Below are 14,781 nucleotides of genomic sequence, written 5' to 3'. Positions count from 1 at the left end.
TTTCAACACTGTGAAAAATGTCCACGAGAAAAAAAATACTTGTGATGAAAATAATGGTTACTTTTTACTCGTACGAGCCGCTACGAGACAGCCACGAACTGCTACGGTCCCGCCACAGACATTCTTTGAGTTCGAATTAGGGGAAAATTCGGGAGAACTCTTGAATTACCTCGTACAGGCCCTTAAGAGTCAGAGAGTGTGGAAACAGGCCATTTGGTTCAACTTGCCCACATTGACCAACATGTCCCACCTACACTAGTATCACCTGCCTGCGTTTGGCCCACATCCTTCCAAACCTGTCCTTTCCATGTACCTGTCTAATTGTTTCTTAAACGTTGGGATAGTCTCTGCCTCAACTACCTCCTCTGGTTGCACGCACTACCCTTTGTGTGAAAAAGCTACCTCTCAGATTCCTATTCAATCTTTTCCCCAATGTCCTCTGGTTCTCAACTCCCCTCCTCTGGGCAAGAGACTCTGTGCATCTACCCAAGCTATTCCTCATGATTTACATCACCCCTCATCCTCCTGCGCTCCAAGGAATAGAGTCCCAGCCTACTCAACTCCTCGCTTTAGCTTAGACCCTCGAGTCCCGGCAACTTTCTTGTAAATCTCCTCTTTACCCGTTCCAACTTGACAACACGCTGGATTCTGGAGCAAAACACAACTTGCTGGAGGAACATGGCAGGTCAGGCAGCATCTGTGGAGGGAATGGACTGGCGACGTTTCGGATCAGACCTTTCTTCATCAGATTGTTTGGAGTAAGGAGAGTTCTCCCGAGTTTGCCCTGATTCCAACTCGGAGATTTACGGTAATGGCCACTCGTCGGTACTCGGGGCTCTCGTGGACATTTTTCATCATGTTGAAAATTCTTCACGAGTCTTCCCGTGCTTACCTGCTGTTAGCGAGTCTTCCCGAGTACCTGCCGTTAACGCTAAGAGACGTCCCCGAGCTCCGACGTACCCGCTACGTTCATTCTCTGTGCTTACTGTGAGTTTGTTTTTTTTTAACTCGGGAGAGTTCTTGGAATGAATTTGTACCGTGGGACAGGGCTATAAAGAGTGTCAGATGAGGAGTGGAGAGGAAGAGTGAAATATAAAGCCAGACTGTGGAGGGTGGAGGGGGACGGGGAAGGGGAAGCATTGAAGCACATCATGTTTTTTGAGATTCTGTTATAGAGCCAGAGCGTCATACAGCATGGAAATAGATGCCTAACCTTAACCCTAATGCCCCATCCAAGCTAGTCCCATTTGTTCCTGTTTGGCCCACATCCATCTCAACCATACCTACCCATTAACTGGGCTAAGTGTCTTGTACAGTCTTAGAATAAAGGGGAGGCCATTTAAGACTGAGGTGAGAAAAAAACTTTGTCACCCAGAGAGTTGTGAATTTGTGGAATTCGCTGCCACAGAGGGCAGTGGAGGCCAAGTCACTGGATGGATTTAAGAGAGAGTTAGATAGAGCTCTAGGGGCTAGTGGAGTCAAGGGATATGGGGAGAAGGCAGGCACGGGTTATTGATAGGGGACGATCAGCCATGATCACAATGAATTTGCGGTGCTGGCTCGAAGGGCTGAATGGCCTCCTCCTGCACCCATTTTCTATGTTTCTATGTATAGTACCTGCCTCAGCTACCTCCTCTGGCAGATCGCTCCATACCCACCACTTTGTGAGTGCATTTCTGTTATTTTCCTTTCATGTCCAGTACCTGCTACGTTAGACTGTGGATTCTGCTTGATGGGAGGAGTGAAGTTTACAGAGTTCCTATGCAGAAACGAAGGGTACAATGCTGGCTGTTTTTGCATCATGCCCAAGAGAATGTGGCCGACAACCAACTTCAGGGTGAGAATTCTCTTATCATCTGAGTGAACAGAGCTGGGAACTCACAGGTTAAGAGCATAGAAGTTGGGGAATTTCTGTTTTGCAAGTTCATTGGCCTCTGCAAAGTAATTGGACGAGAAAGCGGGATAACATAGAACTAAGTTGAACCAGTTGACATAGACTTGGGTTGGCACGGTGGCGTAGCGGTAGAGCTACTGCCTTACAAAGCTGGAGACCAGGGTTCAATCCTGACTACGGGTGTTGTCTGTACGGAGTTTGTGCGCTCTCCCCATGACCTGCGTGGATTTTCTCCGAGATCTTCGGTTACCTCCCACACTCCAAAGACGTCCATCGTCCAGGTTTGAAAGTTATTTGCCTTGATGTAAATGTAAAATTGACCCTAGTGTGTGTAGGATAGTGTTAATGTCTGGGGATCGGTGGTCGGTGCGGACTCGGTGGGCCGAAGAGCCAGTTTTTATGCTGTATTTCTAAACTAAACTAAACTAAACTTGGTGGGCTGAAGGCCCTGTTTACATGCTTTCTCTTTAAACTAAATTAAACTAAGCAGTGCTATACCTGTACATTAACTTTCATTGATTGATATTATTGGTGCATATTGATCGATGAACTTTTTGTAACTTTCTGTCAGTGCCAGAAAAGTGTATGATTTTATCAGATTGTATGCAAAAACAAGGACTTTCACTGTACCTAGGTAGATATGACAATAAAGTATAATTGAAAAGGGTTTGGACACGCTAGAGACAGGAAACATGTTCCCGATGTTGGTGGAGTCCAGAACCAGGGGCCACAGTTTAAGAATAAGGAGTAAGCCATTAAGAACGGAGACGAGGAAACACTTTTTCTCACAGAGAATGGTGAGTCTGTGGAATTCTCTGCCTCAGAGGGCGGTGGAGGCCGGTTCTCTGGATGCTTTCAAGAGAGAGCTAGATAGGGCTCTTAAAAATAGCGTAGTCAGGGGATATGGGGAGGAGGCAGGAATGGGGTACTGATTGGGGATGATCAGCCATGATCACATTGAATGGTGGTGCTGGCTCGAAGGGCTGAATGGCCTACTCCTGCACCTATTGTCTATTGTCTAAAAGATCCTTTTAAAACACTTGTGTCTATCAAATGCTCACCATCTACAAATACTTTGCTCCTCTATTTTTTCTACTATAGTGGATGACCTCACACTATTCCATCTTACATGTTATTGCCCATTCACTGATCCTGCCTCTGTGCCTCAAAGCCCACCTGTATCTCTAAGTACACACTGCCACACACAGCTTTGTATCAGCTGACCATCAAGCACTTAATTAGGTTTCACAGTGGCGCAGCGGTAGAGTTGTTGCCTGACAGCGCCAGAGACCCAGGTTTGATCCTGACCTCTGTATGGAGATTGCATGTTCTCCCTGTGACCGCATGGGTTTTTTCCGGGTGCTCCGGTTTCCTTTCACACTCCAAAGACATGTGGGTTTGTAGGTTGATTGGCTTTGGTAAAATTGTAAATCGTTCCTAGTGTGTAGGATAGCGACAGTGTATGGGGTGATCGCTGATCTGCACGGACTGGGTGCCACTGAGAAAGTGGGATAACATAGAACTAAGTTGAACCAGTTGACCTAGACTTGAGGTGGCGCGGTGAGCTGACGGGTCTGTTTCTGCACCGTATCTCTAAAAAAAAGCGCCAGGGACATGCACCTCACAGCACCAGGTACCCGGGTTCAATCCTGACCTCAGATGCTGCCTGTGTGAAGTTTGCATGTTCTCCCTGTGACCGCATGGATCAATAACACTCAGGACCTGACCTGTCTTTGCCTCTTTCACTCCACAGAGCGTAGCAGTGGCTGGATTTCTGGACGTAACTCCGTTTGCAATCAGACCGGCTGTGTTTGAGCTGCAGCCGGGACAGGCATTGATCCTGGAGGTGAGTGAGTGTACTACCTCCCACATTGAACGAGGCCCGATATGGTGAAGCTGAGTCAGCTACTGCCATTTGGGTAGAGTTGCTGCCTTACAACGCCAGTGACTCGGGTTCAATCCTGACTATGGGTGCTGTCTGTACGGAGTTTGTCGGTTCTCCTGTGGGTTTTCTCTTGGTGTTCCGGTTTCCTCCCACACTCCAAAGGTTTGTAGGTTCATTGGCTTTGGTTAAAATTGTAAAATGTAGGATAGTGCTAGTGTATGAGGATTGCAGGTCAACAGGGCCTTGGTGGGCCAAAGGGCCTGTTTCCATGCTAAACTAAGGTATGTTAAATTTTTAAGTCAGGAGGTGTTTGGTTCCAGTATGAAAGGGTTTGGGTAGGAGCAAGGAAATGGCACTGAAGGGATAGCTGCAATATGTCTAGCTGCATATTACCAGAATGTTGCCTGGATTAGGGGGCCTTCGCTAAAGGGAGAGGTTGGACAGACTTGGATTGTTTTCCCTGGAACAACTGAGTTAAATTATGAGAGGTATAGATAGGGTATACAGTCATTGGAGGAACAGCATCTCATACTTCGCTTGGGCAGTTTACACGCCGGCCCTGTGAATATTGACTTCTCTAACACCAAGTAACCCTTGCTTTCCCTCTCTCTCTCCATCACTTCCCCATCCCGGTTCTCCGACCAGTCTGACTGTCCCCGATTACATTTTATCTCTGTTTACATTTTCCTTGAACCTCATCCCCTTTGATGTCTCATTCTCACGCCTTACACTTCCTTATCTCTGTGTCTCCCTCTCCCCTGACTTTCAGTCTGAAGAAGGGTCTCGACCTGAAATGTCAACCACTCCTTCTATCCAAAGATGCTGCCTGTCCTGCTAAGTTACTCCAGCATTTTGTGTCTTATCTTTGGTGTAAACCACTATCTGCAGTTCCTCCCGAGACAGACAGAACCTTTTTTCCCAGGATGGAAAAATCAAATACTGTACCAGTGGGCATAGCTTTAAGGTGAGTGGGGCAAAGTTCAAAGGAGATGTGCGGGGCAAGTTTTTTACACAGTGAATAGTGAGTGCTTGGAACGGGCTGCTGGGGATAGTGGTTGAAGCTGATATGTTAGTGGCACTTAGGTATATGGATATTTATGGAATGGAGGGGTAAAGGCTATGTGCAAGTGGATACGTTATGATCTTATCATGTTCAACACAGACACTAGGGGCCTACCGTCCTGTTATTGTGCTGTACTGTTCTATGTTCTAAATGTTGTTATTGTACCTGCCTCAACTCCATCCTCCGGCAGCTCATTCCATAAAACAGCATCCTCAGTGTGAATAAAGTTGGTCCTCAGGATTCTATTCAATCTCCCCCCCCCCCCCCCCACCTTAAACCTGTGACCTCTGGTTCATGATTCCATGCATTCACCCTGTCTGTACCACTCACAAATTTATACACCTTTATCAACCTCCTGCGCTCCATGGAATAAAGTTCTAGCCTGCTCAACTTCTCCCAACAGCTCAGGCCCTCAAATCCTGGAAACATTATCGTAAAACTTCTCTGCGCTCTTTACAGTTTTACAACAGCTTTCCTGTAGCAGGCTGCACCTATTATCTATTGTCTATTGTCTATTGTCTATTGAATACATGTTCAATTTTCTGGACGTTTGTTAAAAAGATGGGACGTTTGTTGAAAAGATGGATGTTTTAATTTCTGTTGAACGTTGGAAAATGTTGATTTATCTACCTTTCCCAATTTGTAGGTTGCTTTCCTTCCACCTACTCCAGGAACATTCTCTCAAACTGTTACAATGGTTTGTGACAACTGCCACGTGAAAGACTTTGTACTAACAGGTAACAAAATTAAGACCTATTTTTCCAAGGTAGCGGAATCAAGAACAAGCATAGGTATCCTGGCATTTAATCATAATAGGGTCGTTTAACACCTCCTTTAACTTAATTCTTGCAAGATCTGTGAAATATTTGGCTAAGATTACATTAAAGGGCCTGTCCCACTTTCACGACCTAATTCACGACCTCTGCCGCGTTTGCCCTTGACTCATACTCGCAGCATGGTCGTCAAGAGGTCATAGGAGGTCGTAGGAGATCGTAGGTAGGTCGTAGGTGGGTTGTGATGCTAGTCCTAGGTACTTGTGGCATCAAGTAGGTCAGGGCGTTTTTCTAGCCATGAAAAATGTCCACGAGTAAAAAAGGTCGTGAATTAGGTCGTGAAAGTGGGACAGGCCCTTAAGTTTGTTGCGAGAATCAGTTAAAATGTGTGCAGTTTTCGAAAGGAGTAAGTTGCCTCCTGCTACCAGCTTCTCGGGGACAATCGTGGATGACAAGGAAAGCTAATGTTGGTAATAGTTCTAGCATCCTGAGAAGTAATAGAAATAAACTCTTGGCAGTCTATAGAAAAGTGAGCTCGGCGATATATAAGAGTCAGGAAGTCATGTTGCAGCTTTACAAAACTTTGGTCAGGCCTCATTTGGACTATTGTGCGCAGTTCTGGTCGCCCCATTACAGGAACGATGTGGAGGCTTTGGAGAGGGTGCAGAGGAGGTTCACCAGGATGATGCCTGGGTTAGAGGGTTTCACAGACAGGGAGAGGTTGGATAGACTAGGATTGTTTTCTCTGGAAAGTGGGAGGCTGAGGGGGGACACGATGGAAGTATATGAGAGGCATAGATGGGGTAGACAGTCAGAGCCTTTTCCCCAGGTTCACTGTACTGACTGTTATTATTACCGTACATGCCCACTAGAGGGCATAGCTACAAGATGCAAGGAGGAAAGTTCAATGGAGGTATGTGGGGCATGTATTTTACACAGGGATTAGTGTGGCCCTGGAACGCAATGCCAGGCAGATTCAATAGTGGTTGGCATTTTTAGATAGGCACATGGAAATGCAGGGAATAGAGGGATATGGATCATGTACTGACAGGTGAAATTAGTTTAATTTGGCATCACGTCTGTTACAAACACTGGGTGCTGTGATGTACTGTGATGTGTATGTTTTATGTATATGCCTCATGTGGAGGAGAAGGTGAGATTCTATGATGTATGGAAGGATGAATTAGATTATGAAAGGTCGTCGGAAGAATGGGATGAGCTAGAAGATAGACACAAAATGCTGGAGTAACTCAGCGGGACAGGCAGCATCTATGGAGAGAAGGAATGGGTGATGTTTCAGGTCGAGACCCTTCTTCAGACAGATGTCAGGGGAGAGCGAGATACATAGATAAGGAAGTGGAGTGTGAAAATAGGGCAAAGGGAATGGAGATCAAGGAAAAGGTAGAATACATCATTGTTGGAAGAGGGTAACAACAAAGCAAGCAGAGATAGAATCTAGTCGGAGACAGTAAGACTGGTGGGAGAACTGGGAAGGGGGAGGGGATGGAGAGAGAGCGAAAGCAAGGGCTATTTGAAGTTAGAGAAGTCAATGTTCATGCCACTGGGGTGTAAGCTGCCCAAGTGAAATATGAGGTGCTGTTCCTCCAATTTGTGCTGGGCCTCACACTGACAATGGAGGAGGCCCAGGACAGAAGGGTCAGTGTGGGAATGGGAGGAGAGTTAAAGTGTTTAGCAAATGGGAGATCAGTTAGGTTTCAGCGAACTGAGCGGAGGTGCTCAGCGAAACGATCGCCGAGCCTGCGCTGGGTCTGTATAGGAGTCCGCACCTGGAACAGCGGATACAGTAGATGAGGTTGGAGGAGGTGCAAGTGAACCTCTGCCTCACCTGAAAAGACCGTCGGGATCCTTGAACGGAATCGAGGGGGGGCGTATGGAGACAGGTGTTGCATCTCCTGCGGTTACAGGGGAAGGTACCTCAGGTGGATGTGGTTTGGGTGGGAAGGGAACAGTTGACCAGAGAGTTGCGGAGGGAACGGTCTCTGCTCAAAGAGGAAAGGGGTGGAGATGGGAAGATGTGGCAAGTGGGGATATCCCATTGGATGTGGCGAAAATGTCAGAGGATTATATGCTGTATGCGACGGCTGATGGGTTGGAAGGTGAGGACTAGGGGAACTCTGTCCCTGTTATGACTGGGGGGAAGGGGGAGCAAGAGCAGAACTGCGGGATATCGAGGAGACCCTAGTGAGGGCCTCATCTATGATGGAAGAGAGGAACCCCCGTTCCCTGAAGAACGAGGACATCTCCGACATCTCCTGCAAACCTGAACGTCTTGTCTGAGCGTCTGAATGTTCCTGCAATCGTAGCGTATCAGGGAGTGGAAGTTAGTGGAGTAGTGATTGCTAAGGAGAAGGTGCGAGGAAAATGGAAAGCTCACCTGGACCGGATGGACTGCGCCCCAGGGTTCTGAAGGAGGTGGCCTCAGAGATTGTGGTGGCATTAGTTGTGATACTTCAAGAAGCACTAGAGTTGGTAGTGGTTCCTGAATATTGGAATATTGTAAATATCACCCCGCTGTTCAAGAAGGGAGCACAACAGAAGAGCGGAAACTATAGGCCGGTTAGCCTGACACTAGTGGTTGGTAGGATTTCAGAGTCCATTATAAAGGATGCGGTTACGCAATACATAGAAGTTCATGATTAAATAGGCCAAAGTCAGCATGGCTTTGTGAAGGGATGATCTTGCCTGACGAATCTGCTGGAGTACTTTGAGGAAGTTAATGGCAGGACAGACAGACAGACAGAGGCTGCAGATATTGTTCATCTAGATTTTCAGAAGGCCTTCGATAAGGTGCCACACGTCATGCTACTCGGAAAAATGAGAACCCACGGCATTAAAGGAAAGATACTAACATTGACCAGGTTGGCCAGTGACTAGCGGAGTTCCGCAAGGGTTGGTGTTGGAGCCACTTCCGTTGTATATTAATGATTTGGATAATGGGATTGAAGGCTTTGTGGCCAAATTTGCAGATGTATAAAATCATTGTGTACAAAATCATGAGAGAAATAGATCGGGTAGAGGCACAGAGTCTTTTGCCCAGTGTAGGGGAACCGAGGACCAGAGGACATAGGTTCAAGGTGAAGGGGAAAAGATTTAATAGGAATCTGAGTGGTAACTTTTTCCCACAAAGGGTGGTGGATGTATGGAATAAGTTGCCAGAGGACATGCTTGAGGCAGGGACTATCCCAACGTTTAAGAAACAGTTAGACAGGTACATGGATAGGACAGGTTTGGAGGGAGATGGGCCAAGCGCAGGCAGGTGGGACTAGTGTAGCTGGGACATTGGTGGCCGGTGTGGGCAAGTTGTGCCGAAGGGCCTGTTTCCACACTGTATCACTCTCTGACTCTATGACTATGATGTTAAGATAGGTGGAGGGGCAGGCAGTGTGGAGGAAGCAAGGACTCTGCATAAGGACTTGGACAGGTTAGGAGAGTGGGCAGAGAAGTGGCAGATGAAAATCAGTAGATCAAAGTGCGCAGTCATGCATTTTGGTGATTGGAATAAAGGCGTAGATTATTGTGTAAATGAAGAGAGAATCCAGAAATCGGAGGTGCAAAGGGACTTGGGAGTGCTGGTGCAGGACTCCCAAAAGTCGGTGGTAAGGAAGGCAAATTCAATGCTAGCATTTACTGTGTATCAAGAGGACTGAATACAAAAGAGATGTAATGCTGAGGCTCTATAAGGCGCTGGTCAGGCCGTATTTGGAGTACTGTGACCAAATTTTGGCCCCATATCTGAGGAAGGATGTGCTGGCTCTGGAGAGGGTCCAGAGCAGGTTTACAAGAATGAATCCAGGAATGAGTGGGTTGGCATATGATGAGCGTTTGACGGCACTGGGCCTGTACCCGCTGGAGTTTAGAAGGTTGAGTGGGGACCTCATTGAAACCTACAGAATAATGAAAGGCATAGAGTGGATGTGGAAAGGATGTTTCCACTGGTGGGAGATTCTAGGACCAGAGGTCATAGCCTCAGAATTATAGGGCGCTCTTTTAAAAAGGAGGTGAGGAGGAACTTCTTTAGTCAGAGGGTAGTGAATCTGTGGAACTCATTGCCACAGAGGGCTGTGGAGGCCAAGTCAGCAGATATTTTTTAAGGCAGAGATAGACAAATTATTGATTAGAACGGGTGTCAAGGGTTATAGGGAGAAGGCAAGAAAATGGGATTAGGAGGCAGTGATCAGTTAAGATTGAATGGTGGAGTAGACTTGATGGACCGAATGGCCTAATTCTACTCCTAGAACTTTGTCTGCAGTGAGGGAGGAAACCAGAGCACCCGGAGAAATCCCTCGCGGTCACAGGGAGAACATACAAACTCCGTACAGACAGCACCTGTAGTCAGGATGGAACCCGGGTCTCTGGCGCTGTGAGGCAGCAACTCTACCGCTGTGCCACCGTGCCACCCATTGTTCTTAGAACGTAGAACATACAGCACACAAACAAACGAAGAAGGGTTTTGGCCCGAAACGTCGCCTATTTCCTTCGCTCCATAGATGCTGCTGCACCCGCTGAGTTCCTCCAGCAATTTTGTGTACCAGCACACAAACAAGCCGCTTGGCCCATAACGCCTGTGCCGAACATATCCCAAGAACAAGTCTGCAGAAGGGTCTCGACCCGAAACGTCACCCATTCCTTCTTTCCAGAAATGCTGCCTATCTCGCTGAGTTACTCCAGCATTGCATGTCTACCTTCGTTTTAAACCCGAATCTGCAGTTCCTTCTTACACATAATCACAAGACCAACTTTTATCTGCCGCACATCCCTCCATTCCCTGCTTTTGGGTGCACCTATCCCAAAGTCTCTTAAATGTTACAATCATATCTGCCTGAAGTGCATTCCAGCCTCCCACCACTCCCTGTGGAAAAAAAACATCTTCTTCAAATGATGCCCCTCTCACCGTAAAGCTGTGCCCTCTAGTATTGGTATTTTCCACGCTGTGTAAAAGATTTGGACTGCCTACTCTATCTGTGCCTCTCATAATTTTATATGCAATGCCTCTCAAAATATTATATTCTTGTCCAAGTTACCCACGTGTTTTCAATGTATGTATGAAACGCCTTGAAATTGTCCTTAATTCTAGGGCAGCACAGTGGCGCAGCGGTAGAGTCGCTGGCTTATAGCACCAGAGACAAGTTCACAAGTTATAGAAGTAGAATTAGGCCATTCGGTCCATCGAGTCTACTCCACCATTCAATCATGGCTGATCTCTGCCTCCTAATCCCATTTTCCCAGCTTCTCCCCATAAACCTTGACACCCGTGCTAATCAAGAATTTGTCTATCTCAGCCTTATAAATATCCACTGATGGCCTCCACAGCCCTCTGTGGCAATGAGTTCCACGGATTAACTACCCTGTGACCAAAGAAGTCCTCCTCACCTCCTTTCACCCCGTTTAATTCTGAGTCTATGACCTCTGGTCCGAGCCTCTCCCACCAGTGGAAACATCCTTTCCACATCCACTCTATCTATGCCTTTCATTATTCTGTAAGTTCCAATGAGGTCCCCCCTCAACCTTCTAAACTCCAGCGAGTAGAGGCCCAGTGCTGTCAAACGCTCATCTTATGCTAACCCACTCATTCCTGGAATCATTCTTGTAAACCTCCTCTGCACCCTCTCCAGAGCCAGCACATCCTGCCTCAGATATGGTGCCCAGAACTGCTCACGATATTCCAAATGCGGCCTGACCAGCGCCTTGTAGAGCTTCAGCATTACGTCTCTGTCTTTGTATTCCAGTCCTCTTGATATAAATTTTAGCATTGAATTTGCCTTCCTGACTACCAATTCGACTTGCAAATTAACTTTTTGGGTGTCCTGCACCAGCGCTCCCAAGTCCCTTTGCACCACCAATTTCCGGATTCTCTCTCCATTTATAAAATAATCTACACCTTCATTCCTATCACCAAAATGCATGACTCCACACTTTGCTCTACTGAATTTCTACAGCTTGAATCTTTGCCAAGTTATATGCCTTCTGTTTTGCTCTTATGTTGTCCGTGACCTCCCTTGTCAGCCATGGTCGTCTTATTCTCCCCCTGGAATCTTTCTTCCTCTTTGGAATGAAATGATCCTGCTCCTTCCGAATTATCCGCAGACATTCCTGCCATTGCTGCTTCACCGCCATCCCTACTAAAGTCCCTTTCCAATCAATCTTTGCTAGCTCCTGCCTCTTGCCTTGGTAGTCCCCTTTGCTCAGCTGTAATACCCACACATCCGATTTCACCTTCTCCCTTTCAGATTGTAGGTTAAATCTTATATTGTGTTCACTGCCTCCGAGTGGTTCCTTACCTCAAGTTATCTTTGTTAATTCTGGTTTATTGCACAACGCTAAATCTAGAATTGCCTTATCCCTGGTATGCTCCACTGCAAGCTGCTCTAAGAAACATCCCGGAGGCACTCTACAAATTCTCTCTCTTGTGGTCCAGTACCAGCCTGATTTTCCCAGTCTACCTGCATATTGAAATCTCCCATAACCACCGTAGCATTGCCTTTCCTCCACGCCAATTATATATCCTGATGCAACTTGTACCCAATATCCTGGCTACTGTTTGGGGGCCTGTAAATAATTCCCATTCGAGTTGTTTTACCTGTGCAGTTTTGCAGCTCTACCTACAGTTACTCTACATCTTCTGATCCTTTGTCACCCTTTGCTAAGGACTGAATTTAATTCATTACCAGCAGTACTACCCCACCCCCTCTGCCCACCTGTCTGTCCTAGCGATAGGATGTGTAGCCTTGAGTATTCAGCTCTCAGTTCTGATTCTCTTGCAGCCATGTCTCCCTAACGCCTACAACATCATACCTGCCAATTTCCAGCTGTGCTCCAAGCTCGTCCACTTTGTTCCTTATGTTATGTGCATTCAAATATAATACCTTCAATTCGGTGTTGACCACCCCTCCTCTCTCAACCATCCCAAACAAGGGTTTGATCCTGTCTGTGTGGAGTTTGCACATTCTCGCTGTGACTGCGTGGGTTTTCTTCAGGTGCTCCGGTTTCCTCCCACATTCCAAGGACATGCAGGTTTGTAGGTTAATTGGCTTCTGTAAAGTGTCTACGATAGAACTATTGTGCAGGTGATTGCTGGTTGGCATGAACACGGTGGGCCGAAGGGCCTGGTTCAACGCTATATCTCTAACCTAAACTTGCTGAACTAAACTAAATTACTCGCCAATTACATTTTATGACCCTTTTTAGTTCTCCTGAGCCCTTGGTTGGGTTCCTTCTTACTTCTTTTATATTCCTCCAAGGCCCTCAAAACTGGCCCTCAAAGACATTGCAACAATCTGGAGCTCAATGCTCTTATGACGATGGAATTGATAGTAGACTTTAGGAGAGCTCCCACTCCCCTCACCCCACTCACCATCAACAACACCACAGTCACATCTGTGGAGTAATTTAAGTTCCTGGGAACCATCATCTCCAAGGACCTTAAATGGGGGGCTACCATCGACTCCATAGTCAAAAAGGCCCAACAGAGGATGTACTTCCTGCAGCAGCTGAGGAAGCACAATCTGCCACAGGCAATGATGGTCCAATTCTATACGGCCATCGTAGAGTCTGTCCTCACATTCTCCATCATGGTCTGGTTTGGCTCAGCCACCAAACACGACATCCGGAGGCTGCAGCGAATCGTCCGATCAGCTGAGAAGGTTATTGGCTGCAACCTTCCCTCCATTGATGAACTGTACACTGCAAGGGCCAGGAAGTGGGCGGGCAAGATCATCTCTGACCCCTCTCACTCTGGCCACAAACTCTTTGAAACACTTCCCTCTGGAAGGTGACTGTCAAAGCCGCCACAGCCAGACATAAAAACAGCTTTTATCCACGAGCAGTAGCTCTACTCAACAACCAAAAGTCTGTAGCCTCCTTGTGCTCTGGTATTTAATTTAATTCTTCAAAAGTTTAAATTATAATGTTTTATTTTTAATTGCCTACTATATATCGTGTTGTTACTTGCGAGCAAAGCACCAAGGCACATTCCTTGTATGTATACATACTCGGCTAATAAAATGTATTCAATTCAATTCATTCAACTAGTTAGCATTCCCCACAGAGCTGCTATCTGGTGAATAACATGATCAAGCCCAGTATCTCTAATGATTAACCAAGGCAAACAATCCATATCCACCTAGCCTGAAGGTGTTATTCGGACAGGAGGTGTGTGTGTGTGTGATCAGTGGTTTCCACAAAGTTCAGTGTTGCATCCTAAGGTTACATGTCCATGGGGTATGAATACCTGACTTATGGACAACCCTTACATATGGGCTAGCATCTGGGAGATGGGCCGAATGGTTGGGGGTGGATTTATGGACAACACTTCCATAAGGCCTGGATGGAGTGGATGTGGAGAGGATGTTTCTACTGGTGGGAGAGAATAGGACCAGAGGCAATAACCTCAGAATAAAAGGACGTACCTTAAGAAAGGAGATGAGGAGGAATTGTTTTAGTCAAAGAGTGGAAATCATTGCCACGGACTGCATTGGAGGCCAAGTCAATGGATGTTTTTAAGGCGGAGATTGACATGTTCTTGATTTGTACGGGTGTCAGGGGTTATGGGGAGAAGGCAGGAGAATTAGGTTGTGAGGGAAAGATAGATCAGCCACGATTGAATGGCGGAGTAGACTTGAAGGGCCGAATGGCCTAATTCTGCTCCTAGAACTTATGAGCTTATGATTTGCGGGCTGCTGCGGGGCTGCAGGCATCTTCTGCCGGGTGGGAGTGGGGCATTTCCATCAGCCTTCCTCTCTGCTTCATTTCCTTTGCCTCCACAGGGTCTGGCCAGCAGGTTGCTTTGCATTTCATGTCGGTCAGTGGTGCAGAGAGCACGGCCAACCTAGGCGAGTGCAGAGACGTTACAGCAGAGCACTTTGTCCGCTTTGAGGCAACAAACCCACACGTATGCTCCCAAAAGGTGATCACCATCCGCAATGCTACGTAAGTACAACGGTTCTCCTCAGTACGAAGTGGGTCAGGTGACGCCCACTGCTCCATGTACCTCTGGGGACTTTGTGGCTGAGGCAACAAGGGAGAAATTGAGACACAAGAGGCTGCAGATGCTGGGGACAAAGCAACACAATGTAAACTCAGTGGGTCAGGTAGCATCTGTGGAGCGAAAGGAATAGTCGACGATTTGTGTCAAAACCCTGCTTCAGGA

The 14,781-nt window shown here is 46.9% G+C and overlaps 1 protein-coding gene across 4 annotated transcripts in view; it reads left to right on the top strand.

Annotated features, from left to right (window-relative positions):
* The window catches only part of dlec1 (DLEC1 cilia and flagella associated protein), a 164,492-nt gene that overhangs the window by 48,724 nt on the left and 100,987 nt on the right, over positions 1 to 14,781 (top strand). For all 4 annotated transcript variants that reach the window (XM_033040742.1, XM_033040735.1, XM_033040762.1 and 1 more), the window contains 4 exons: positions 1,701 to 1,837; positions 3,648 to 3,740; positions 5,489 to 5,579; positions 14,399 to 14,561. In XM_033040742.1, the coding sequence (XP_032896633.1) occupies positions 1,701 to 1,837; positions 3,648 to 3,740; positions 5,489 to 5,579; positions 14,399 to 14,561 (484 nt within the window). The remainder of the gene's footprint in view (positions 1 to 1,700; positions 1,838 to 3,647; positions 3,741 to 5,488; positions 5,580 to 14,398; positions 14,562 to 14,781) is intronic.

This window comes from Amblyraja radiata, chromosome 2, assembly GCF_010909765.2.
Source record: "Amblyraja radiata isolate CabotCenter1 chromosome 2, sAmbRad1.1.pri, whole genome shotgun sequence".
NCBI classification, from domain to species: Eukaryota; Metazoa; Chordata; class Chondrichthyes; order Rajiformes; family Rajidae; genus Amblyraja; species Amblyraja radiata.
This window is presented reverse-complemented; position numbering and strand designations above follow the sequence as displayed.